Here is a 27,622-nt window from a genome sequence, read left to right on the forward strand (position 1 = left end):
TCTCTAGTCTGATCCATCCATCCTCTGAATGCTATAGGTCTCTAGTCTGATCCATCCATCCTCTGAATGCTCTACGTCTCTAGTCTGATCCATCCATCCTCTGAATGCTCTAGGTCTCTAGTTTGATCCATCCATCCTCTGAATGCTCTAGGTCTCTAGGCTGATCCATCCATCCTCTGAATGCTCTAGGTCTCTAGTTTGTGACTGTAAAGTTTTATGATGCTGTGATTATCCTAGAGGTCACCACAGGTCATTTTATACAGGGAGGTCATGTTTAAAAAAAAATGGTGTCACTACAATGAAATGTCTCCTATGGGGACTAACATCATCACACATGAATACAGTTGGGCTCATTGGATCCACAAGAGTCTCAGCTTTACAGTGATACCCAATTTATGTAATTCATAGACTGTTTAAGGACCCGAGGATGCAGAAATATTCAAACACACCATTTTAGAATCGGCGAAAATATAACATATTTATACTGCATTCAAAAAGCTGCATGTGATTATCATAAAGTGGGCATGTCTGTAAAGGGGAGATTCGTGGGTACCCATAGAACCCATTTACATTCACATATCTGGAGGTCAGAGGTCAAGGGACCCCTTTGAAAATAGCCATGACAGTTTTTCCTCCCAAAATAGTAGCGTTATTTAGTGATCTTCCCGACAAGCCTCTGATGTGCAAAAGATTTCGTTGCCCCGTTCTTCACATTTTCTGCTGCAGAGCTCAAATGGTGATTTATTACTTTTCAAACGAAGAAATGCAAAAGAAAACGGCACCGAGGTACGCCTTTCCTCAACTAATGCAGTCAATATTTTGTCCTCCCCATTCATCAACTTATTAGAAAACACCTCTTAGCACGAATCTATTCAACAGCGCCACAAACCTTCAAAATGACCATGAAGTTTGAATCAACACCGCCTCTCCAAAACACCTTCAACCAAAATCTGAACATTAAGAAAAGTGTCTGGAGTAATATTTTCCAGTTAAACGTGTCGTTCAGTGTGAATTGGTTCTGATTCAGGAGGTGATATCGGCTCCCGTCAGACCATCTCAGGTGGATTTTAGGGTGCAAGATTCATTTTTTTTTAAATACAGAAAGCATGAACATGAAATTTAGCAGCAGCGTTCTTGTGGTTTCAAAGAAACAATCAATTGTCACCACAGTCTTTTCCCTGAAAATAAATCATATTCAGAAAAGTTTTTCTCATTTTAAAAGTTGATGGAAAAGTTCAACGACTGCACTTAAAGTCGAACCTCTCCGAGTGTTAAATGTGAAAGTATTGGAGGAGTAATAATTCATTTCCCTCCTAAAAACGTCTCGAATGTTTAACAAAAGAGGTTTCTGGTGTGAGTGGAAGGCACATTATGGATTACTTTTAAAGTTATGAATCATCTTAAAACCTTCACTCAAGAAATAATTTGCCTGAATCATCACCTGCCACTCTGATGTATAGACGGATGAATGTCGGGCAGTATGTTGAGCTCCGAAGTGGAAGTTACATGTTGGAATAAAAACCCTTAATCTTGTTTTTTTTCCTCCACACACACACATTCATCTGTGTGCTTATGTTTTTTTTTCTTAAGTCCATCCTACACCCATTAATCACATTCAGATGTGTTAGAAGCAACAAAAGAGGAGCCAGGACGCTGAATAAATGCATAAGGAGCTTACTGTATGGGAAGTCTTAGAAAATGAATGTTATTCTTCTACGTTGATCTTCTTCTTCCTACCGCTTTCTTTATAGTCACATAATCCTGTTATGTTTTTTAAATGTAAGCGGTGTCTAATCCTTTCTTCTCTCCCCTCCACCCAGAGCCTCAAACCCCGCTGATCCAGCCCTTCCTCCCACTGGACCCCGCACTGGAAACCAATCTCCTGGGCAACGCGCAGTGGCCGTACGACCGGACGGACGCCAACAGCACCACCACGACGACGACCACTGAATCCTGCATCCTCAACAACGACCTGACCACCAAAACCAGGCACTTTAACAAGATCCCCTGGGCTCATAATTACTCAAGCAACCCCATTATGACCAATAACATCCCCACCACCACTAATGGCTCCATTTTCAACAAAAACTTCAGCAAGGAAATCACCACCGGTAACGCAGCAGACATCAACACTAGCAGAGCAGACGTCCAGTCCGTACGCGGCAGACTCCGCCCCGTGTCCTTCTCGCTGCCCAAAAGGAGCTGCGTCCTCCTCCACCAATCAGCCGCCGTCTTCATCCAAGCCTCGGGGAAGCAAGAAGGCGTGACGGCGCAAGAGAGAGTCAAAGACGTGGGGGAGAAAGTCGCAGATCAGCAGCTCAAATCTCCAGTATCTGTGGACGCTGTAGGTGTGGATCACTGGGGGGACACTGGAAACCAGTGCAGTGGGGACATTAAAAGTGCAATCCAGCACTCTGAGGCTGGAGCCAATATGTCTATTGTCTCTGGGACCGAAGCCCAGGTTTCTTTATGTAATCGCAATGTGATCAGAGTCGAGGACTCTGTTATCAGCGGGAATGGAGCCCAGCTCTCCTTATGTAATGACAATGGGACTGGAGCCCGAGTCGGCGGTGAGACCGGGACTGGAGCTCATCTTTATTCAAACGGTGTTAGCACAGTTGTGGCTAAAGATTCAGTGCATAGAGACAGCGAGGCTGAAACCCATGACGATGACGAGGTGAAAGATTTGCTTTGTCCTGCAACAAATCAGCCTCAAAAATCAGTTTTACATGAGACCAAAGAGTCTTCAATCCAGCCCAAAGAATCAAACGGCACTAAAGAAGCAACTTCTTCGCCTCCAAATCGTCCCAAAGAGCCGTTTTGTCGAGTCCTGAGCCGAGACGGCAGCCGGGTTCTTCTATGGCCGTCGGAGATGGTCAGCTACACCAAGACGTCGCCCTCCATCTCCTTCAGCATCAACCCTCTACTGTACGACTTCAGAGCACACAACAGGGCCAAAGAAGGGGGCGAGGAGAAGAAAGGAGGGCGGAAGGGAATAAAGCCGCCTGTGATCAAACAACCCGACTGCCAACGGAGGCAGGAAGTTATGGAGGGAGGAAGGGAGCTGAAGATAGATGAAAGGGAAGAAGAGGATGAGGCAGGAAATCCTATAGCCCATTGTAGCGGCGGTGGTGACGGTGCTCCGGACCGCTGCGGCTGCCGTGATGAAAGCGCTTTAAAATTCGTTCCCGCAGAATGCCACCTTGCACCGACGCCGGGCCTTCAGAAAACAGGCAGGAGGAGGAGGAGGAGGAAGAGGAGGGGAGGGGTGAGGAGAGGAATGAGGAAGAGGGGGAGGAGGAAAAGAGGAAAGGAGACGGATAGAAAAGACTCAGAAAGGGGAAGGAGGATAATAAGCGGCGTTTCTGTGAAACAGATGTTTGAAGGCGAGAGGTTGAAAAGAGAGGGCGCCGAGAAAGAGGAGCGCAGAGAAAAGGGGCTATTAAGTAATCTGGCGGTGCATCGGCTGGTGGGAGGGAGAGAGAGGAAGATGAGGGGAGAAGAGAGGAGGATAAGAGGAGATCAGCCGGAGCGCGAGAGGGCAGGTAGAAATGACGAGAAGCGAGGAGAGCTATTAAGTAATCTTCCGGTGAATCGGTGTAATCGGTGTAACCAGCTGTGTGTGCAGGTGAAGAGGGAGGCCAGCCAGCATCAATCCCAGCAATCAGCCTCCGGGTGGGGCCACGGGCTCAGAAAGCTCCTCTGTAGGGGTGCAGCATGTAACTCACTGATTAGCCCCGTCCCCGGGTCTGTAACAGAGACGCCACGCTGCCCTGCAATTACGCCCGACCCCGCTCAGAACGACAGAGAGATACACAAAAATACAGGGAGGCAGGAAGGGCAGAGAGATGAGGAGCGGAGGAATCCGAGGAGGACGGAGATAATAGGAGAAGACGCGTGTAACCTCGTGGTTTCTTCTCCCTGTCGAGGAACATCACGCGAGCTGCAAATTTGTCTTGTTCCTGCGCCTCGCAGGGAAACAGCGTGCGATCCGGCGATTAGCCTCGTCCCCGCTCCCTTTAGAGAAACAGCGTGCAGTCAAAGACAAACAATACCGGCAGGACACAGCCGCCCTGCGTCGGGCCCGGCGCCACGCTGCTCCGCACAACAGACGGGAATCAGATCAGCCGGCGCAGACGTGACCCTCCCCGGCGATGCCATTTCAAAGGAAGCGATGTCGAAGAGAGCAGCCGCCAAGAGGAAGACCGCACCGCCCGAGGCCGGGGAAACGCCGAGGAAGAAACGGAAAAGGGGAAGGAGGCAACCGAGGCGACCTGTGTGCGATCCGAGACAGGAAGGTGCTTGTGTCGGGTCGGCCGCTGACCTTGGCGTGGAGACTGGGACAATCCTGTGCGGTCCAGACGGCAATGGGACGGAGAAAAACTGCCACATAATTTGCAGGACAAAACACAGCGTGTGTCATAAAACGAATAACAGTGAGCCGGACAACTACTGCCGCTGCAATGACAGTAACGGCGGCAACGGCGACGCCTCTGCAGGCGAGGGAAAGAGGAAGTGCCGGACTGACTGTAACACAACAAGCGACCACAGTCAGTGCGATAAAAAACACGATGACGCTACTCGTGACAATCCTGACGACAATCCAAGCTGTGGCGAGACGGACAAAGACGAGGGTCGCTCTCCTGATCACGTAGACAAACCTACCTGCAACACTGCGGACGCACCTGTGGACTTCTGTACCTGTAGCGTGGACGCTGACCGCTGTCAGTGTGAAAACAAGAGTGAAAAGGTGTCCTCTGATACTGATAAAACCACTGATGTTTGTGAGGAAGCTGCAGCTCAGAGATCAGAGTGTAACGACGGCTGTAACTGTAAAACCAATGACGCATGTTATCACAATTGTGATTACAACAACACACATAACAAAAGTGGGCTGAATGAGGAGGTTGAAACCAAACCGCCGAGTCACATCCAACACAACCTCTCTGATCCAACTGATCAGAAAACCTGCAGCCGTATCGATCAGGGAAACGGAGATGATATTGACGCTGCTCAGTGTGATTATCTTAGTGATTGTAATCGCTGCCCTAATGTCGTTGGCATCAGAAATGCGACAGACGCTGACGTACAGAGAGAGGCGGAAAGAGATGCGGAGAAGGAGAGGAAGAAGGTGAAGGAGAAGCAGGAGGAGTGGGAGAAGGAGTGGGTGAGGAGGAAGGAGAGAGAGGACAGGGAGAGGAGGAAGGAGATAGATTTCTACGCAGAGAAGAGGCCTCGTTTCCCCCACGCCCTCCCTCCGCAGTGTGTCCCCCTCCACGCTCCCCTCCTCCTCCCGCCTTCCTCCTCTTCCTCCTTCTCCTTCCGTCACACCATCATCCAGCATCACCTCTCCCTCCTCCCGCCGCCGTCGCACCTCCCCGTCCACTCGTACCCTCACCTTCTCACCTCCTTCTCCCAACCTCTAACTCTTAATCCTCCACCGCCTCCTCCTCCTCTTCATCCCTCTTTCTACTCCTCATCCCCCCACATCCCGTACCTGGAAGCCCCCGGTCCGTATCCCTTAGCGACGGCGTTTCATCCCATGCATAGTCACCACCACCACCACCACCACCCGTCTCTGTATCCGTCGCATCATCCTGCAGTCCTGCCCTTACAGGTGTTGTTCTAACAAATGCATTAGATACACTCATTAAAGGTGCATTCTCACATGTTTCTAAGTTGTCTGGGTGAAAGCAGCTTGCACGTGTCATTACCTGCATACTCGACAAGCGAGTGAAAACAACTTCAAGTAGAAAAACAATGCCGATCTTTGTTGAAGCCAACCCCCCGGCAACCTCATCACCTCGTCCAAAACACTCAAAGCACTGATTCACACGTCTGAAAAAAAAAAATGATGGCTAATTATCTTCATCAGTCGCAATCCTGCTCCAAATGAGCCTCAGGTGTGCAGCCAGTGGAGTCGCAGCGCGGGGAAACACAGCTGGGCTCGTTTCCCCTCGGCAGAAATCAAGCGACGCTCCTGTTTTGCATTTTAAACCGATGATTTGCTCGGTTTTAACGCGTGTTGGAAACTATGGTTTGTGACTTGTAAAGGACAAATCCATCAGATATCTTTCTGTCCTCCTGAGAGCTTCTACTTCAGTTGGTGATTTCCTACTTTTCCCTGAATGGCGTTGGAGACAGATGTGAAGTCGCTGCTCTCAGCTGGAGGTGATTAAGAGCTGATGACCCGCTTGACTTTTTAAGCTAGCCATATCCTCGGTTAGGAAGTCTGTTTTTTTCCCAGTAACCAAAATTAATGTTAAAAATGAATATATCTATTCTTTACTGAGTGGTAAAATGATGATTTTAACAAAGAAAAAACTGTAATTTTGTCACAAAAGTCTCTGAACAGCACTCGTACATTCAACCTTAAAAAAGGCTCAAACTAGATAATAGCCGTGTCCTAATTCCTTTCAACACACTAATTATGTGATTAAATTAAGTTCACTCAAAGATGCCAGTATGTAGGGATGTCATGAGAACCAAGACTTCGGTACCAAGCAATGTCAAAATTGCTTGGGTTCGAGATTAACGGTGTCCCGGCGTCCCAGGTTTGGGACCATAAACTGTATATAAAAGTGGACGTAGTCACCGTGACGTCACCCATTAGTTTGTGGACTACGGTTTTGAAGCCTCCAGTTTGGCATTTTGGCCGTCACGAGGTAACACGAGGCGACCAAAATATTACAGTTAACTTTCATGAAGTGAAAACACACTGTGAAAGGGTTAAAGTTCTAAGACAAAAACGAGACAACTTCCAGACCGGACAACGCTGTGATAGCGACCTGTCAATCACAAGGGAGCCCCGCCCTAAAGCATCCCCTGCTTTATGGTCTATTCGACTCTAAATGGGACCATCATTTACTAAATGAACATCATGCTGTATTGAAGAAGACTTGAAACTAGCGCTTGAGACCATAAACTCATGTTTACAATGTTTACTGAGGTAATAAATCAAGAGAGAAGTAGGCTCATTTTCTCATAGACTTCTATACAACCAGAGGAGTCGCCCCCTGCTGGCTGTTAGAAAGAATGCAGGTTTAAGGCTTCACTTTCAGACCCGGAGTTGTCCACAGATTGGGACGCAGTAAACTCATTATTGACGCGTCCAGCGGATGCGCCCTATTGTGAACAACAAGTCTGCAGGACGAGAGCTAGTTAACGTTAGCTGTTAGCTCCGTGCAGGACTGTGCTGCTTACCGGTTGCTAACAGCTAACGTTTACTAGCTCTCGTCCTGATGATTTCAACTCGGGGTTGCCATTGATTTACATTATGATGCGACTCTATTCAGTAAAAATGAGTATTGGCTAAGGTAAATTCTCACGTTCTGATGTGTTCAATGTAATCTTGTAAAGCGTAGTTTTTGGCGAGAAACCTGAATAAATCCAGATGTTTGAAGGTTTCACTGCAATATAAAATAGATAATAGAGATGAACTGTTTAACTGCATAACAAAAAACAGTAATAAAAGAGGGGATGTTGAAGTACATGGTATTTATTGTTTTACTTTTGGTTTTTACCGTGATATCGAACTGGTATCAAGAATCGTGGAGTTTCACTGGTTTTGGTATCGACTACTGAATTTCTGGTATCTTGACATCCCTCCCTGTCTGTGGGCTAAATCACGAAGGTTTTTGGTAAATAGTTGATGGATATTGAACTGCATGAAGGAAACTGAGAAGCTGCTCACAGCTGGAAAAGATTAAATCATGATGATGGTAAAAATAGCCTCAGGAACGTCTCAGAAAAGTAAGAAACTCTTTAGGAAAGCATTTTGTTTTCTCTTTGGGAAGTTTAATTGGCGTTTTAAAGTAGTCTGATTGACGTCAGATTGGAGAAAGTCAAAATATAAAATGAAAAGTAGAACATGCTGTATGGAAATGGGGTGTTGCTGCTGCATACAGGCCTGCCGGTGCTGTCATTAGTGTATAAATTGTGTGTTTCAGCCTCTTCTGAAGTGTATTTTTCTCTCTGCGTGAGAGTTGAACGTCAGAGCAAAATGTTAAGTTTGAAATAAAGCTCTTTGCTCTTTGATTTTGAGGGACTGACTCCAGCGTCTGACCTTTCCTCTCTTGACGTTTTAGACTGTTGACTCTCTTCCATCTCGCTCCATTGCAGCCGCACTAAAAATACCCCGAGAGTGTGGTGGATATAACTTTACATTTAGTGACTCATGCGAGGAAACAAAGGCCAAAACACACACTGAGAGAGAGCGAGAGCGACTCAGTGCGTCATATGACACACCTTCAACAGGACGGCGTCCTACAGAGAGAGATTTGATTGTCAGGTAATAACGAAATAAACATCCCCCCTCAGTTGTCACTCATTGGTTGCTTGTTGCAGCTTGACAGGTGATTTTCAACACACGTGTCTGAAGCATCTCGGGCACTTTCATTCTTTCATTCATATGCAGGAAGTTCAAAGCGTTTCCGTCTGAGCCCCTCAGGGTGGATTCTTCCTTTAAAGCTACAGACTTAGGACAAAAGCCACATGTGAATACCAGTGGATCCTTCTTCTTTCTTCAAATTCTCCTCTTTCGAGACCCACTTGTGCTATTAAAGGGAGAGTTCAGGTGTTTTGAAGTGTGGTTGTATGAAGTACTTAGTATCTATAGTCAGTGTATTACCTACAGTAGATGGAGCAGCACGGGAGCAAAGCGATGTACTGCTGTGGACGTATTTTAAACACCTGAAATAATCAATATCAGTTTAAGTGTACGCTATATTTAGAATATTTTCACTGCTTTACCTCGCTGTCTGACAGCTATACAGTCCAGCGGGGCCATCTTTGGATGATGTAGGCTAATACAGTGTTTCCCACAGGATGTTGAGAGACTGTGGCGGGTGACCTCAGACCTGAGAAAGGTTTGAACATATTAAAGTTGAATGCATCAATCTGGAGCACTTAGAGAGCAAAATTACGAGGCTAGATCTCTGAAGAACTTTGTGCTCTAGTAAACAATTTAATCATAAAGGTTTTATGGTTATGAATGCTGAAAATCATACAGCATAAGCACGGTTAACAAGACGGGATGCCGACATCGCCGCAGACCCGTCGCACTGAGGACAGTCCGCCCGGTTGACAGTCCCTCCCCACAGCGAGAACTCAACGGCAACCCGGGCAGTGGCGAGGTCCGGGCGAGGGCTGATGTAAAACTCACGTTCGTGCTTCTCCAAGCAGATCTCGGTCGCGGTGCACCGGACGATGCGCCCGGCGAGGGGCGAGCCCACCAGTTGAGAAGCGTATAGATATTTTGGGTTCATTATGGAACTGTAACGGGCTGGATGTCAGATCACTTTGATTTCATTTGAATTAGGCTACATTATGATTGGATAAAGATCCACACTCTGCTCCACCGGTTTCAAAATGTGGATAAATATATTATTCATTGTTTTTTTTATCGGGCATCAACTTCGCGTTTACGCACGTATCGTCGGGAAAAAAAATAGATTTGGAAGCGTAAATTGCGGTTACGTGAGACTCAGCTGAGACGGAGCCATGCAGACAGCTGCTGACCAGATTAAAATGAGAGAACAGTGTGGACATGCACGGGGTGGACGGGAATGATTGAAACGTCTTTTTTACCGCGTTGCAATATCGGGGACTTTGCGGGAATACAGTGATTCCCAACCGTAAGAAGAAAGTGGGACAGGGCTGTAAAGTGTGAAGACAAAGTCACACAATAACACCAGCAATTCCCGTGTTTACTATTCAAAAAACACTGTTTTTACAATGGAGTCTGGTGGCTTTGGCGAGAGAATAAATAGATAGAACGGCTTCAGATCTCCGTCGGAAAGGGCTGTCTGATGGCGAGGTAAAGCAGTGAAAACATTCTAAATATAGCGTACACTTAAACTGATATTGATTATTTCAGGTGTCTAAAATGTGTTTAGCTGCTGCCAACGTCCACAGCAGTACATTATTTGCTCCCTTGCTGGCACTCCTGTAAACTCCATCTACTGTAGGTAATACACTGACTATGGACCTCATACAAACACACTTCAACACACCTGAACTATCCCTTCAAGTGCATCAGAAACACCTCACAGTTAACAAAACCTCCAGAGACATTCAGACTTTCAGAGATGTGAATGGTGGCAGTAACGATAAGGGAAGTGCAGAGTAACTCCCACACTTATAACACATTGTTTTTCCTCCTCTGAAGTTGAACATCTGGCTGCGATGGCTTTGGGGCACAACTGGCAGCGACGACTATAGATTATTCTGGTGCAAGCAGCAGCGACGACAAACAAACAAAAAACAAATACAAATATGCATGAAAATTAAAAACCCAAGAAGCAGGTTTTTGTGGGCGGATCACCATGTTTCACCATCCTCATTCTCAGAGAGATTTTCATGCACACTGTAAAAGTACTTTGGTCGTATTGATCCTTTACATACACAGTTTACAGCGTTGCAGCCCTGCGGTGTGTTTGAACAGGTAGCGAACATGAAACTCACCACTTACATCTCCGAGAAATAAAACCCTATTTATCTGGTGTGACGGCGCTCATACGTGTTCTCTTCCTGTAGCTCTGTACCACGAGGAGGTTTGAAACCATTATGTTCTCTACGAACGTATTTATTATTGTGATATAACTGTGTACATTAGAGAAGAAAAATACGCTGTTATTAGATGTATTTTTGTAGAGAAACCTCAGTTGAATGAGGCACAGTTTTTTGTATCATGTACTCTGATGCTATTTTAGCTCGTAAATGAACTCCCTCACCGTCTTGATTTGTCCTCCTGTTGAAGCTGTTGTACATAATGTTCTTTAAAGTTAATCAATGAACGGGTTAAAAAAGACCTTCAGAAAGCAGCTTGGTCTAAGAAATGTCTGATAAACTAATATTTGGCATTTGTTTTTGTGTAATCTGATTTGACTCCATATCCACTGATATTATCCCTGCTAATATAATAGAGAAAAACAAATGACCCTGAGAATGGAAATAAACGAGTAGACTTGATATCAGTGTCTCTTGTTGTCACTTTGTTTTCTTTCACAGAGAAACACCTGAAAATGACTCCAGACAAAACGTGTGAATCGATGCCTTTTAGCGCCACGTACCTGTGATTTCCCCTGTGTGTGTGTGTGAAATAATAAAGATATAAACGTATAAAGACAATAAGAGTACGGAGCTCATTCAGTATTCAGTATTTAAATAAAAAACTAGAATAACAGCCTCGTGGTTGTAGGTCTCCGCCAACCAGTCAAGTCTAATCCGTTCATTCTCGAGTCCAAGAGAACTCACATCACTTGTCCACTGGCTCCCAGTTAAACACATGACGAAGACTCTACTCACCACTTCGAAAGGCCTCAACAGCCCGGCTCCTCTCCGACCTCCTCCACAAGCACGCCTCCTCCTGATGCCGTCACGGTCTGCTGACGCCAACCTCCTGCACGTCTCTATAGGACCAAGTGCCGAACCTGGTGGTGACAGGACATTTTCAGTCGTCACCCCGTCTCTGTGGGACTCATTACCAAACCAAATCAACACTGTCATCATTCAAGAAGGCCCTCAAAACCAGCCGATTAGACTGTTGTCAGGCTATTAAATAGACATTATCAGTCGCTATAAGCCCCATAGATGTGGTGAAGGAACTGGCCTTCTACCTCCGAGAGGTCAAGGCCCAGTTACGTGCTGGTTAATCTTGTATGACAAAGAGATTTTCCAAACAGACGGGTTAAAGCATAATAATACAATTTATTCCGAACAATTAATGTTGCATAAGTAAAATAAAAGAGTATACAGATATCTGGATCCAGTCTACGTGTCCCTGACAACATACAGTGCATGGGTCAGTTCGTGAAGTCTGAACCCCGAGCTATCCCTGATCCAGCCTATTCATGGTTTACACAATATTAATATTCATGAGTTATGGCACGTGATGTTTCTGCTGCATGTCTTCTTCTTCGTTATCTCCTTCTGGCTCCGTCCTCTCCTTGACCTTGCAAAAGAAAACAGCACCTGACACCTCCCTTTCCTCACAATCACTCTATTCATAACAAATCCAACAGTCAGGTTATTGTAAGCATTCTTGTACATAATAAATCCAACAGTGGGTCAATAGGGGCCTACTAGACCCGCTAGTAGGTTTTATCATCTATTCACATGGTAGATCGCCGAAAGAAGGTATAAAAGAACACGACCTCTAGCAACAAAACACAGGTCTTTCACCCCGGAGACTGGAGTTTGCAAAAGTAACCAAGTGTTTTTTGTTGTATAAACCTAAAGAAGTGGTAGTTTTGTTGCCAAAAACCTAAAGTAGCCTTTTTGTTTGTATTCAAAACGTGACGTTTCATTCAGTTTTACATGTTAGAACGTGTTACTTTTGAGTTTCACTTTGACTTGGTGTGGCAGGCCCCTAATGAGCCACATCTATGGTGCTTCTTGCGACTGATAACAGTCGAATCGGGTGTCAAAACAACAACTCTTCAGACTTACCTCCCCCGTCCCAACATATTTTTATTTCCTGGTCGACACCGTTTTAGTGTTATCATTTCTTTCCTGAAATATCGTGTTCACGAGAACGGGAGGTCACTGTGACCTTGATCTTTGACGGACGGACGGACGGACAACCCAAACACATAACGCCTTCAGGCCATGGCTGTCACCGGCGCGGAGGCATAAACAACGGATTATAGACCAAGAAAAAAGACGCCAGTGAATTCACACACACTCCCTCAGTTGATCAGATGCTTTGGGACTGAGACCTGTGCATGTGTGTGTGTGTGTGTGTGTGTGTGTGTGTGTGTGTGTGTGTGTGTCTGACAGCTGGGACCATCATGTTCAATGACCAAAATAGCGTCAAAATTCAACATGTTCAACACCTGGGGCTGTGTGAGTGTGTGTGTTTTACATGTGTACAATATTTCCATCTGTCTGTGTGTGTGTGTGTGTGTGTGTGTGTGTGTGTCGGTGTGTGTGTGTGTGTGTGTGTGTATTCTGGATTCGAAAGAAACAAACGCAGTGAGTGTGACAAGTCAAGTTCACTTTATTACCGAATCAACGGTTCTCTGTAATTTGCTTCAGTGACCTTTAAAAACCAACAGAAAAACCTTCTGACATTAAAACTCGACTACATGGAATTAGTTTCCAAACGCCGCGTGTGTGTGTGTGTGTGTGTGTGTGTGTGTGTGTGTTAAAGTCTTTGTGATTCTTTTATTCTTTTCTCTGCACGGTTTCTTTGCAGAAAGGTTGATGTGTGCCTCGGCTCGGGCACTTTACGGCGAGCGAGTCAATAGACTCGTCGGCACATGATGGTTTTACTTCCTCTGGCTTCAACCACAGAAACTACTCAGCGGCGAGTTAAAGGAAACCTCAGTAGTGGCTTATTGTGTATACCGAACGTCATCGAGTGGGAGGGCAAAGAGACAAAGCTCTTCAGAAACACGTCCATTAATGAGCCGCTGTGGCTGCTGTCACTCTCTGTGGGCTTAACGAGAAACCAAATATGTTGAAAAATTCATGATATTGTCATAAAAAAATAACTTTTAAATGTTTTATGCAGCTGGAAGGTAGACAGAAGGAGAGGAGAATATTGCTGGTGGCCTATTTAAATACTTAACTAGGAGATGGCAGAAGTTATAATAAGTTATACAAATTGTATAAGAAAGAAACTGTATAGTTAAAAAAAAATAAAAACAAAACAGATCAAATTGAATGTTTCAGCATTAAAATCTGATTTATAAACAAACAGATCTATTTTTGTTGTGTGAGCAAGCACGAGACGTTTCAGGTTGAGAAGTGAGGCTACGACTTATAACACTAATACGTCTTAAAACGACGTTTTAAAACGGAAACAACGTCCGTCCAGATGAGCATTTTAGGGCCGTTTCCAAATGAATCTCATCGTTGTAATAACGGTGTAAACAGGAAGCAGCGCTGGACACAGGAATTGATGCAAAACACTCAAATAATAGCTTCTTTCCGCACATGTAGGCAGTGGTAGCGTTTTAAAATGCAGAATTTAACTGCACAACAGCTTCTAGCGGAGACAACGAGGTCGATGCTGCTACTGCCTCCATGTGCAGGAGGGAAGATATTATTAAAACGCTTTGTGACAGAAATTGTTTGCATACTGTCATCTGTTTATTTCTTAATCTTACTTGCAATACTTGCAAGTGATTGTTTATATTTGTATATTGTACAGTAAATTGGTTGATTTAAATTTATTTTATTCTAACGTTGTTCAGAATCTCCAGTCTAGAGAAGGGGAGGCTAAATAAAGAGCCTCTTCTGGTCAGATCCCTTTTGTTTGAGAACATGCTGCCAACCCAGTAGGTTGTTCACAATGATTTTGATAATTTGTTTTAGACAACATATGGTTTATATTCTTTGAGTTATTTCAACATATTCTCTATCTTAATTTAATGTGTGTATCCACCTCCTTAATAGATCCTGGTATTGTTGCGGAGCGGTGTAATATAGGACATTAACCTGTGAGCTACAGTCAGACCGAGTAAGTAAGGCAATCTGTACATTTTGAGAAGAAAGTGATTGTATATTTTGGTAAATTATATTAATTAATGTTTGTTATAATTAGGTTCCGGATGAAGCTGATGCATTAATAACGTAAGATGACTACGTACTTCTTATTTTTTATTTCTAATTGTGGTGAGCATGGCAATATATTTTATTTAATTTGTTCATTGTGCAGAAAACTCTTCAACATCCATATCGTCATCCATTATCCTTCATCCTCCACCCATTATCCTCCCTGAATAAATGGTTAACTGACTGTTGGATCCTGGTGTTTAATGTGCATCCCAGCTAGACGTTCAATGGTCCAGTACTAATACTCTAACAAGGCAACAATAATCCAATTTAGATTTAGATTATAAAGGCTTCTTTTCAAACATTTTGATTATTCTGATGTTCATTTGCACCAACGAATCAAATCAAGTTCCTAATGTATACCTGATACACCTGGCATTAAATACAGATTCTGATTCTGATTGAACACCAAACCTTTTGAAAGATGCTTCTTATTCAATAACAATTAATAATACAAAACAACAATACTGTAGAATAACAGAATCCTTAAAAAAGAGCGCCTTTAATTAAATCGAGAGAGACGAGTCGCAGCGCTACGGCGTCTCAGCCGAGAACGGAGAAATATCTGGCTGAGTCCTTCCAGAGTCATTTCATGGAGACAAGCCAAACCGGAGGCCTGTACTATGAAGCAGGATTTAGCGAGGTAGAGAGGTTAGCGAGGTAACTTCGAACCGTCCTACGAAGGTGGATCACTTCTTACTGGGGTAGATCGCCATGGTAACTGATGCTGAACAGCTAACCTGCTCCGGAGCAGGTTATGTTCCAGATAAGAGATTAACTCGTATGAAAGCACCGCCTATTGACCAATCAGAGCTCTGTGCGGGGATCATATGATAATATTACACAAATATTAATAAATTAGAGTCATAATCCAGACTAAAAACAACACAGTTTAAACTGATGGATGCCGGAAGGACAGGTGGATTTATGCTGTGGGTGTTTACCGCTTCGAATTATGTTTTTATATTTATTTTTTTACTTTACGGTTTCACACCGCCGAAGATGGGGACGCAGCTGAAAGAAGGTTGAAATCGTCATAAAATGATTAATGGGCATAATGAAGTGTAATACATTCATCCATAACACATTTAAAAGCTATTTGTATCTAGACGAGTATATCTGACTTTTGAGTGTTTCGTTAAATTAATAAGTCTGTTAATTTACGCATTCTCACATCTGGAGTTTTTTCTTTTTCCAGCTGTTCATCCTGCATTTGGCAGCTTCAACTGTGTTACTTTTAGTCTGGATTAAGTGTTTAACTTCTTCGTGTTTGTCTAGTATAGTTTACGCTTCCTTTGTTAAATGTGCCGCTCTGTCTGTCTGTCTGTCTGTCAGTAGACTTTTCCATGTCTGTGATTGGTCAGATGCTGCAAACACCTCCCCGTTCATGTGAACGCGCTCACAGCCAGACTGAGAAACCCTGAGTTGATTTACCGAGTTGATAACCACCATCGTAGGACTGTTTAGCGAGATCTCGTTTGTTAGGGTTAGTTCAGCCAGATAACGAGAAGAGACCCTGAGTATGTTGACCTCGCTTCGTAGTACAGGCCTCAGAAGTGGCATTATGGAAACAAACTGGCATTTAAAGGGTTAAAATTCTGGAAATTAATAAATATTTGGTAGTTAAGATCAGGATTGATGTTGGTTAAAGGATGTAAAGTAGAAAATAATATTAATATATCACTTTATGGCTTTATTTTTATCCTCCAAGGACGTTAGAGCAACTTTTCTAAAGGGATGCAAAAGGGTTAATTAGTGAGATTAAATACTAAATAGTCTCAAATCAAGTCTTTGAAATAACACCATCCAGTGCCTTGGAGGCTGATCTACTTGTAAAATATCTGCTATCTTATGAAGATCAAGAGATCAAGATCCAGAATGTTATAATAATAATAATAAATCTTCATTACAGTCGACCTTATACAAACTGTCCGTGTAAAGATAAACATCTTTAAATCACTATGAGCAGACTTCGGTTGTTACATCAACAGGAACATGTTATGCTGCTCTCTGTCTGTTCAACACGTTGCATAATGTAATCAGACACAACAGCTGAGAAATGAAAGAGCGGACAGTAAATCAGACATGTTAAATGATGTTTGAACATCATCACAGACTTGTTAAATCACAGAGAAGCAGCGTTTCGGAGGAACAGAGAGCCTGCTTTCCTTTGGTTTATACATATTTCCTTTAGAGAAAAAGGATTCAGGGCAGACGATGACGGCGAGATGCAACCCAGAGGATGAATGTAGGGATAAAAACTGAAGACAGAGAGGTAGCTTTAGGTAGCTTTAGTCGGCCTCCAGGGAGAGAGAGAGAGACTTCATAATCATTTTGTTTTGGACTTCAAGCTTTTCAGCGTCCTCAGATGGATATGTTTGTGTGTGTGTGAAGGCTTAAAAACACCACAAAGAGAGGCTGCTTGGTGGCAGGTACATTTACTCAAATACTACTTAAAGGACCAGTCCGTTATTTTAGTTTTTATATCATCCTCTATCTTCCCAGGGTTGTTCCTTATGTATTCAAATCCAAACATTCAAGTATGTTTCAGCGTTAAAATGCTGTTTTCCCTTCAAGCTCTTTTAAAAACTTTTCCCCGCATGGTGACCTGACGTAGGTTTCTGCATGATGACGCTGCTACATGTACAGTTTATATACATCCTTATAGTCAGTGTATTAATACAGTAACTTAGATGGCGGTCGGTGTGCTCCCAGTTTGGAGAAGCAGACAGGAGTTAGCTAAGCGACGTACTGCTGTGGACGCCACGTTAGTTCAGATCAGAAAGTCACAACTGATGCAGCGTTAGACCAGAAACTCCCGTGTTCTGAGAGGTAAAATCACTGTTGGCTTTGAAGCAAGCCTTTACCTCTCAGAACACAGGAGTAGACATACAACCCCACTTCAAAAAATCAAAACTAGCGTTTACATTATTCATAACCAGGGATGCACCGATTCATCGGCCGATATTCGGTAAATAACATCATATGACATCTGCCGATGGCAGTGATCGATGTTTATCTGTTGTATTGCATCAACTTTGCGCCGGCTAAATGTTGTGTTGGTTATTTGCGGTCGGTCTCTGACAACAGTAACCAGCTGCTGATTCAGAGAAGAAGCCGCTGACTGGAAGCGACTCTGGCGTGACAGCGAGCGCCTGTGCGGTTTGTTTACAAATAAAAGAGAAAGAAAAAGTCGTCCGTGTGGGAGTATTACACTTTCTCGGAGAAAGATCAGCATCAAGAATGTAATGATGAATGAACCTCGTGTGAGCTTCTAGTAATGTGTCATTAGAAGCCTGTCAGTCTAACGAGAGTACGTTACAGTGGGAACATCCTCCACGCCGTGCAGCCCGTGCAGCCCGTGCAGCAGTCCTTGCTGCTGCATTCTGCAGTCCTTGAGCAGAGTGCAGCAGCATTTCTTATAGTGAATATATCTTTGTTTCCCTCTAACAAAAGGGGAGTAAATAACAGCAAAAACAACCATCCTATTGCATCCCTATTCATAACCTTATTGATTAGCTTACCATGGTAACCTACGTCACTGCTTATTGCTAACGGCTGAGTCGAGTCGACCTTATTTGTTTGCGTGTTTATACTTTTCTTTCTCCACTATGAGAAGTAAACTTCAGATTTTACATTCAGCCTCAGCTAAAGTCCTGAATGTGACTGTTGTCAAGTAAAAACAATCAGCTTTATAATGCATAATGAGAAAACGTCCTTCCTTCAGCTCGATGACTTTTAGACGTTATCTAAAGAGCTTGAGAGAATTTCCTCAGCCAGTTAAGGAGCATGTAATCCCTCTTTTGTTGGCTCTTAAACATTTTATCTGCAGCTTTGGAGATTTTCACGCTTCATTATTTAATTTTCTCCAATTTTGAGGATTTAAAAACTGTGACTATTTTTCACTTTTAATTCTGATATTAAAGCACGTTTTACTGCTAATAATATTTGCACACTTTTCACCAAGTAAGAAATGTCAATGCAGGACTTTAATAATGTTATTCCATTGTGGCATCAGTGCATTGACTTCAGGGAAGTGGTGGATCCTCGAGGCATTACCCTGCCTGCGTGCGGTGCACCACCACACGCTGGTAATGGCGGTGTAGGACGGGCGAGCGCTTCCTCTCGCAGGAAGTCAAAACTCAGAAACCGCAGGGAAGCAGCAGAAAGCAATAGCATTTGTTCTAACATTTTTGATCACCCCTGCTACTGTGCAGAAATGGGTCACGGCTGCCAGAGACGCATCAAACACGTTGTAGTCGTCTGAGTCAGTGGAATCTCTGATCGGCCTTTTTTCCACCACGCTGTCAACACCGCTGCACCATTTCAAAGCCGACAGTGTTTTAGTGCTGAGGAACTAAAAAGTTTTTTAGCCTTTCCACTTTTCTGCTCATTTATGATGACTGATTGTGTCTCACTTCTCGCCCGGAGTCACTGTTTCTTTTCTGCTCCTGTTTAGGTGAAACAAAAAGGTTATTTTGCATCGAATATGCCTCTCCACTGCGTGATTCATCATCTGTAATCAGCCCGACACTGAGAGCTAAAACAACTTTACAGGCTCATCCTGGGATACGCAACCCAACGGATGGGGGGGGGGGGGCGAGGAAGCAGCTCCTGTGCTCAATAACCGACCACCTATTTTTCTTCTCCATAAGAAGCCTAAAACCCAATTACACAAAGTCTGGCTCCCGTTCACATTCAGAGTGTCTGGGGGTGCGATAGATTTGACATTGAGCTGCCGTCTAAAAAAAGAGAAATCGCTAGCAGGATCTTGATACGGCCGCCGCGATCGACCGATTACATCTGACTGAGGAAAAGTCTGAAACAAGCAGAGTGGGTTTCAGGAAGTTGATGTTTCTCCTTTTAGAGAATAAAAAGACAGAGAGGTAATTTGGGTTCAAACGACATTGGTCGTATTATATTTGAGGATTAGACGTTAATGTATTCACAACATCAGGTCTTCTTTATGAATGGAGAGAACCAGAGTAGCACTACTATCCTACAGTACAGAGAGTGTTGCATTATGGGTTGTTTGTAGCCCCAATGTTGCTAAGCTAATCTGCGTATGATGCGTCCTTTAGTCTTCCCTAAAAGTTTAAACTTCAGTAGTTTCCGACAGAGAAAATAAATTCCTGAGGAGTAAACACAATTTGAAAGCGTCTCTCATCAAACATTTTTACTACAGAAACAGACCAAATAAAAAAACAAGTCAAGTACGAGTATGTATGGAGGACTGACCCTGCCAAAATAAAAAGTAAATAAATAATTGACTCAATAAATAAATTAATTAATTAATTTAATGCACCAAAAATATCTAAAATAAATGTAGGCATTCATTAATTGATCAAATGTGACATAAATTGATATTTCTGTTTTAATTTGCTTCTTTATTTATTTACCTTTGTATTAATTCCCTATCCATCAACTCTACTATTTAATTTTCCCTTTTATTCATTTCTATATGTTTTTTTAATACATTTTAGATTTATTTTTGCATATATTTTAATGTATTTTAAATGCATTTATTCATTATTAAATGTATTTATTTAGTGTGTGATGCTAGTATCACATCGTTGGTACCAATGGATTCCTTAAGTTTTCTAGTTTCATATGATGCCCGCTACAACCCCTGAAAGATTGATTGCATTAATATGTTAAAGAAATTAGTGGCGTAAATAACGCGTTATTATCCCGTTAATTTTGACAGCCCTAACTTATATATATCTACATATTTATTTATATATCTGCATGATTTTAACCCCTTTTTATTTCCCCAAACTTATTTATTTCTGTATTCTTTTCTTTATTGTAAATGGACTTAGCCCGCCCTAAAGCATCCCCTGCTTTATGGTCTATTTGACTCTAAATGGGAGCATAATTTACTAAATGAACATCATGCTGTATTGAAGAAGACTTGAAACTAGCGATTGAGACCATAAACTCATGTTTACAATGTTTACTGAGGTAATAAATCAAGAGAGAAGTAGACTCATGTTCTCATAGACTTCTATACAATCAGACTTCTTTTAGCAACCAGAGGAGTCGCCCCCTGCTGGCTGTTAGGAAGAATGCAGGTTTAAGGCACTTCAGCTTCACTTCTCAGACCAGTGAACAGAAAGAGTACTAAAGATATTTGTGATTTTGGAGAAGTATTCCTGCATAAAAATACTGTCAATTGTATTTAATCATGTTTTACAGCTTTGAATACAGAAGTTATGCATGATTTTCTGTAACAGACAGTCCTGAAGTAAAACGCTGATAAAGACAGCTGTTAAAGACCATCCAGATGTCACTGCGACTCTTTAAGCTTCAACTATGTCAACAACAACTGTCAGGTCTGTCGTTTCACCTGTGAAACTGATGCTTCATTGTTTGAGCAGCCGTGAAATGAAGATCTCACAGATTGTGACAGCATGAAATAAACAAAAAAAAAAGTGTGTTTTTCAATCAAACTTCAGTGATGAAATGCTGATGCACTTCCTGGCTGCAGATTGCTGAGCCGCTGCCAGCGCCGTCAGCACAGGTGGCGATCACGTTGGCCAGCAGCGGCGGCGGTGGAGTGATTACGGTTCAGGAGCTGAGTGGATGAACCGGCCGGAGCTGAGAGAGCTGCATGTCGGTTCAGTGAAGCTGATCAGTCTGAAAGGTTTTCACCTGATGTGACGTTAATGTGCTGATTGTCAATCTCTTAAATGACTTCACTCAGGAGGACTTTATAATGTGGCTGTGAGGAAACATGGCCGCTGCTTTCATCCTGCAGTCAAAGTCTCTCCGTTAACTGCCGCGGCTCTTTAAGTGCTGGCAGCGATTTTCTTGTCACTGCATTCTGTCGCCATCAATTTGACTAAAAACTGTTTCTGCCACGTTGAGAACTTCAGACGGATGAAGCAGCTTTGAAACCTGGACATTTATATTTTAACAGCATCCTGTTTTTAAAAGGACGGTTATTTTCTGTAACAAGCTGAATGTTGGTTTGGTAGTTTGTAGTTAAGAGGACGTTTTCCTCAACACTTGTAGTTGCTGCATTTTAAGGAATGTAACACGACTGGTACAGATTTACAACGAGGGGCGCAACGGATCACAAAACTCACGATTCGAAACGTATCTTTTGAGTCACGGTTCACATCAGCAGATAAAAAAAGGAGCAAATGTAACTTTATAAACTCCCCGATCGCATTTTTTGCCGCAGATACAGATTGCCGATCATCGATGAGCCACATCGGCCGATACAGGTCGTTTTTGTTGTTGTTTTTAAATTTAAAGGTCCCATATCGTGCTCATCTTCAGGTTCATACTTGTATTGTGGGTTTCTACTACAACATGTTTACATACTTTAATGTTTAAAAAAAAACTTTATTTTCCTCGTACTGTCTGCTTGAACATACCTGTATTTACCCCTCTGTCTGAAAAGCTCTGTTTTAGCACATTTCAATGGAATTGCAACGGAATTGCGTTGCTAGGCAACAGCTTGGGTCCATGTTTACTTCCTGTCAGCTGATGTCATTCACATACACTGCAACCAGGAAATAAACTGGGACCCATTTAGAATGTTTACGTTTAAAACTGTGAAATGGTCTAAATATTGTATATATTGTAGATTTGTGACATCACAAATGGATAGAAATCCTGACGGCTTGTTTAAAAAGCTAAGTTTCTGAATACAAGCTGTGTGTATTTCTCTGCGGATTAAGCGTTTCGATGCTTTCACAACATTTATATTGAACTTAAACCTGCTTTATAATATAAAAGCATGAAAATGTCACTTTTTACAATATGGGACCTTTAAATATTCTATTAAAATTTAAATCATTTAACTTCGTTATTGTCATCTATCGTGCTTATTTGCATAAAAAACACACAATTCATATGATTAGGAAATAAATCATTTTATTGTTATTAGTAATTTAATCATATGTTATAAGGGTAACACTTCATTTTACATGTCCGCAAATTTCATGGTAATTAGGTGATTATTATTAAGTAACCTATTTGAAATTTCTTTGGAATTATTGACAATATTTACCTAAAAATTTATCGGAAATTACTTTATTATAATGCTGTACTATACTACTAATCCTCCCAGAAGTTTGACATTAAAATGCTGTTACGTGTATTTGTTATTATATAGTGATAAAAACAGAATAAAAGAAGAATGCATACTTTATTAATCCCTCTATAGGGAAAAATAATTTAATATTCTATAATAACAAAACACTTTGAAAGGAGCCGTTCTGCATAACAAGTACTTTTACTTTTGATACTTTAAGAATATCTTACTGATAATACTTCTCTACTTTTACATGAGAAACATTTGACTTTTTAGAATGTGTTATTTCTACTTTTATTTAACTAAAGGATCGGAGTACCTTTTCCACCGCTGACAGTAGTAGCACACTTTTAAATAGTTTCCTTAGTGAGTTAATCAGCTGTCATTCTTAGGTTTTACTGCATGGATTTATGATGATTGGATGACAGAAAAGAAAGTCTTCACATCTTTTAGTATCTGATATTTACTTGGCTGATTAAATACTCACTGAGATAATACTGCATCCATCCATACGACTGTTACATATAAACAAAGGTATAATAGTTAATGACACCTGGTTTTTCTGCTCCTGTTAATGGACTGTAATGATACTTATCACTGTGAATAATTCATGAAACTACTAATCTGGATGTTTAATAATGCTGTGTTCTGACCGACATTGGCCGTGCTTGAAAAACCGCATTCATTTCAAAGTGATACAGCTTTGGCAGCGCGGTGGCGGTGGCGATGGCGGCGGTGCTGATGCTGATGCTGATGCTGAGGACTCTGGCAAAAAGAAACTCACACTCGTCCAGGAAAATAAAAGAGTTGAAAATGGCTAAATTTTTGGCCACAAACACACAATGCGTCATCATCCAGCAAAACACTGTGTTGGCCAGTCAAATATGTGCAGGTGCTCATTCCTGATAAATGTGGAAACTCTACTGTTTACCAGACGATCGCTGAGACAGAGGATGGAATTATTATCACCATGATGACTTTCAAGAGTTGTAGAATACTTTCTCATAGTTTTATTAACTACTGTGCAGCGTTTTGGCCTCTGATGAGCCTTTAAAATCATGGATCTCTTACTCAACCTGGACTTCATGGAGCACATTTCTTCTCATCAGTAACCCGAACAAGATTAGTAATCAGTGAAAATGTTATGGTAGTTACTTCTTTTTTATATCTGTCACTTATTCAGTCTCTCTGTCAAACTCTCAGACCAGAGTTGATGATTGTTGGAACAGTAGAAAGACCAACAAAGACGGTTTGGATGAGTTTGAATGAAGTGTGTTTCGATGATCAGTGAGGTAAAATGACTGTTTCTGTCAAAGGAGTCTGTGGCTTTGAGGAGAGCATATTAATTGCAACTCTGTCTCCAACAAAATTACGTTACTATACAACTAAACTGTATCATCAATTACGTTTCAAGGGAAACATATTGTCTCCCAGATTACTGTCGCAGTTTTAAACAAAACTACTTGGTTAGGTTTAGTAAAAAAAAAATCATAGTTTGGCTTAAAATGAATACGAAACAAAACAAAACAAAAACACCTTTAGTTCCACGCGGGACACAAACGGGAACTCCTGGGTGAAAGTCCGGTATTTGTTTGACCCGTCCACCATCCCTCCCTCCTGCCTATAGTGGACTTTCTTGTTTGTTATACTCGTTATTATTCCACGTAACTTTCAATAACATTATTATTAGGACTGTGCAGCTGCTCCGCGGGGAGAGAGAGACACATTGGGGGAAAACGACATGTAGCGTCGGCACATCTTCTCATCCAATGCTATTGATTAAGAGTTTATTTCAACCATATTGTTGGAACAGTTGAAGAGGCCGGTGAAAAGACAAACCAAGACGGTTTTGGTGAGATTTATTTTGTTTCTGTCGAGTTTGTATGATCATATGTTCCGCTGCTCAAACAGCTGATCTACCTGCTGAAACTAGGAGGGGCGCGGCACCATGTGCTCTGGCACGCCTGCACTGACAGAAAGAGACGAACTGAATGTGCCACAAACGTTTTATCCATAATAACGTTACTACCGGGCAGCGCCTGTGGCGGTTAAAAAGGAAAATATAGGCTATAATAAGACGGGACGAATAGTTGCATAAACTATTTGATTTTTTATAATTTAACAACTAAAAATCTTGACCCATCCCTAGTTATTATTCCATGTAACTTTCATTAATGGTCACTCAATTTACTACGTCACTTGCTTTGCAGATTGTTCGTTGTACTACATCACTTGCTGCGGCCTTCCACGGACTATTATAACAAACGTATTTGTGATACATCAAAGAAAAAAAATAATCCGTGACTAAATACGTTTCCCTCAAAACATAATTGAGAATGCAGTTTATTTGTATGGGAACGTAATTTTTAGGAGACAGGGCTGATTAATTGTATGTTTTATACGTTAATAAATAAGAATAATTGTCCGAATCTCTGTTGATTTTATTTATCATACATTCACTTCAACGTGCGTCACTTGGCAACCCGTCGTAAACTTAGCGTGACCACCCGGGTGTCATGTTTCCATGTTTCACTGCCGATCGGAGCTGGAGCCGATAAATCCCTATTTCTGTGACAACTGCATTTGTCCCAGGAATGAATGCAGGTTGTAACCTTTCACACTGAAGACTAAAGCAAGATGTTAGTGGATGTTAAGGGTTTGTTGTCCAGTAGGAAAGGAGCTGAAGTAAAAATAATTACCCTTAGTTACCCTTTGGGACTTCTCTCTCTTACATGTAAACATGATCTTTCATACTTGACTCAGTGGCCAGCTAACACACAAGACGTCTTCGAACTCATCTTAATGGAAGTTAATGGTCTGTGAGTTTATCCATTAAAAGGGGCCACACTTAAGGAAAACAGCCAGAAAACCTTCTCTGTATATATGTAGAAAACGTATACGGGCTATTTTGTCAGACAGCCTCTCTTGAAGCAGTAATCCACAGTGATTGAACTGTGACATCCGACTTAAAGCCGTCCAGATGAGTCTGCTGAGCTCTTCTCTCTTCACACAACAAAAACAGATTCTTTCTGCTGAAACTGCGTTCGTCCTTTCAAAGAAAGTGTAAAAAAAAATAATTGAGATGACGTCTTGGATAGTCAGGAATAGATCTGAGCTCCCCAGAAAGTACCCAGAGAGTGTGACATCTGTGCCGCCGCTCGACGTTAATGATGACTTATAAAACTGATGCTCCTCGTCCTCGGCTCTGATTGGCCGCGCTGAATTCGTTGTTAAATACCCAATAAACGCACACCTGCGACCGCATTAATGTTAATTTAAATGTTAATGCGCCGAAAGGAAGATCTGATTGGAGCTAAACCGCTTGATGGGAAGGATTCACTTATTATTATTATTACAGCGGGAGAAGAAAAGAGTTTCATTTATTGAGCATTTCTGCTCTTTGTTTAAGAAATAAAAAGCCAGCATGGTGCGAGGCTTCACATCTTTCAGCTTTCATCGCTTCAAGCATCGTCACATTAACAGCCAGCAGAGGGACTGTGGATGTATGTATTTTTTACGGTTCCTGCCTTTTCTTTCTTTGCTGAAATGATCTGTGTGTCAGGAGCTGAAACAATTACACGAGTCCACCAAGTCGGTCTGTGGTGCAGCGCTGCGAAATGTCAGCGTGTTGACATCACTGATTAGAGGGTTTTGCTCTCTGGACTCTTGTCTTTGGGGGAGAACTGCGCACCACCTCCTCCTCAATTACATCAAAACACAGAGGCGAGGAGGAGATGTGAGAGGGGGAAGAGAAAAGAGGGGAGACTGGAGGAGCAGAAAATTAAAGAATAAGCCACGAGAGGCCACAGAGATTAAAGAAGAAAAGTCTGTTTTAAAGTCTGATTTAACATCGGCCGTCAAAGTGGCGTATAGCTTCTGCAATAAAAAAGGACTGCAGTAATTTAAATGATAAAGTTATTATCTGCCGTTGTTGACTAATAAGACAGCGGTGATAGACAGAGGTGAGGAGTCGCAGCGTGGTGTGAGAGCAGCGAGAGCATGGAGAATGAGAGGAATCTGCTTCCCCACATGAAAAGCGTACATGAAGCAGGCGGTGGCACATACAGTCAGAGGTCTGACAGTGTCAAATTGTCAAAGTGCGGAGGCTGAGCTGCCGGATCAAAGTGTGTATTTACCTTCAACTCCAGTGACCTGACTTAAATCCCAGCACACCACCAAGAAGGTTTCCACAGTCGGGGAAGTTTTCATTTGAAAATCAAAGGTGAAGCTCGTATGACTCCATCAAAACCAGACTCCTTCCTCCTCCTCCTCCTCAAACCGGGGAAACTAACTTTGACTGACTCGCTGTTGTATCGCTGCAAATATAGGAAAATAATAGTGAGTCCAGCTGCAGCCCGGACGCACTAAATGCTGTATGAATGACACGGTCATTGCAAGTCATTTAGCGTGCAATAAGAACGATGTTCTTGCTTTTGGCGTGTCATTTGTACGCCATGTAGTCTAAATATTAGGGATGCAAAACCGAACCGTGGTCTTGTTGAACCTGTTGCACCGCTATGAAATAAAAACAGACCTGCTAATTATTTGATGAGGTATCAGAGACGTAGAAGAGGCAATTATCTGAATATCGGCCTACTTGAATATTAAGTAACGGGCCTTATTTCATGTATAAAATCAGTGTTATGGCATCATATCATATAGAAATATCATTCATTACATCAATCAATCAATCCATCTATCTATTTATATTAGGGCTGTCAAATGTCAAAATAGTTAATCGCAAATTAATCGCACATTTTTTTATCTTCACATCCAAAAATGGAAATACAAATAAAAAATTAATTAATAAAAAATAAATGCAAAAATATATATATATTAATTAAAAAAAATTATAAAATAAATACATAAATAAATAAAAGGGAAATTTAAACAAAAGAGTATATAAATAAGGGAATAAATACAAAGTTAAATAAATAAAGAAGCAAATTAAAACAGAAATGTCAATTTATGTCACATTTTATCAGTTAATTAATACATTTATTTTTAATATTA

At 42.0% G+C, this 27,622-nt stretch overlaps 1 protein-coding gene and 1 long non-coding RNA gene across 2 annotated transcripts in view; one reads left to right on the forward strand and one right to left on the reverse strand.

Annotated features, from left to right (window-relative positions):
- The window catches only part of LOC141774576 (uncharacterized), a 70,112-nt gene extending 63,451 nt beyond the window's left edge, over positions 1 to 6,661 (forward strand). The window contains exon 5 of the mRNA XM_074647345.1: positions 1,821 to 6,661. Coding sequence (XP_074503446.1) covers positions 1,821 to 5,629 — 3,809 coding nt within the window. The 3' untranslated portion in view covers positions 5,630 to 6,661. The remainder of the gene's footprint in view (positions 1 to 1,820) is intronic.
- The window catches only part of LOC141774584 (uncharacterized), a 142,665-nt gene that overhangs the window by 62,710 nt on the left and 52,333 nt on the right, over positions 1 to 27,622 (reverse strand). Inside the window, exon 2 of the long non-coding RNA XR_012595382.1 lies at positions 11,308 to 11,432. This is a non-coding gene — a long non-coding RNA (uncharacterized LOC141774584). The remainder of the gene's footprint in view (positions 1 to 11,307; positions 11,433 to 27,622) is intronic.

The sequence above is a fragment of the Sebastes fasciatus genome, chromosome 9 (genome assembly GCF_043250625.1).
Source record: "Sebastes fasciatus isolate fSebFas1 chromosome 9, fSebFas1.pri, whole genome shotgun sequence".
NCBI lineage: Eukaryota > Metazoa > Chordata > Actinopteri > Perciformes > Sebastidae > Sebastes > Sebastes fasciatus.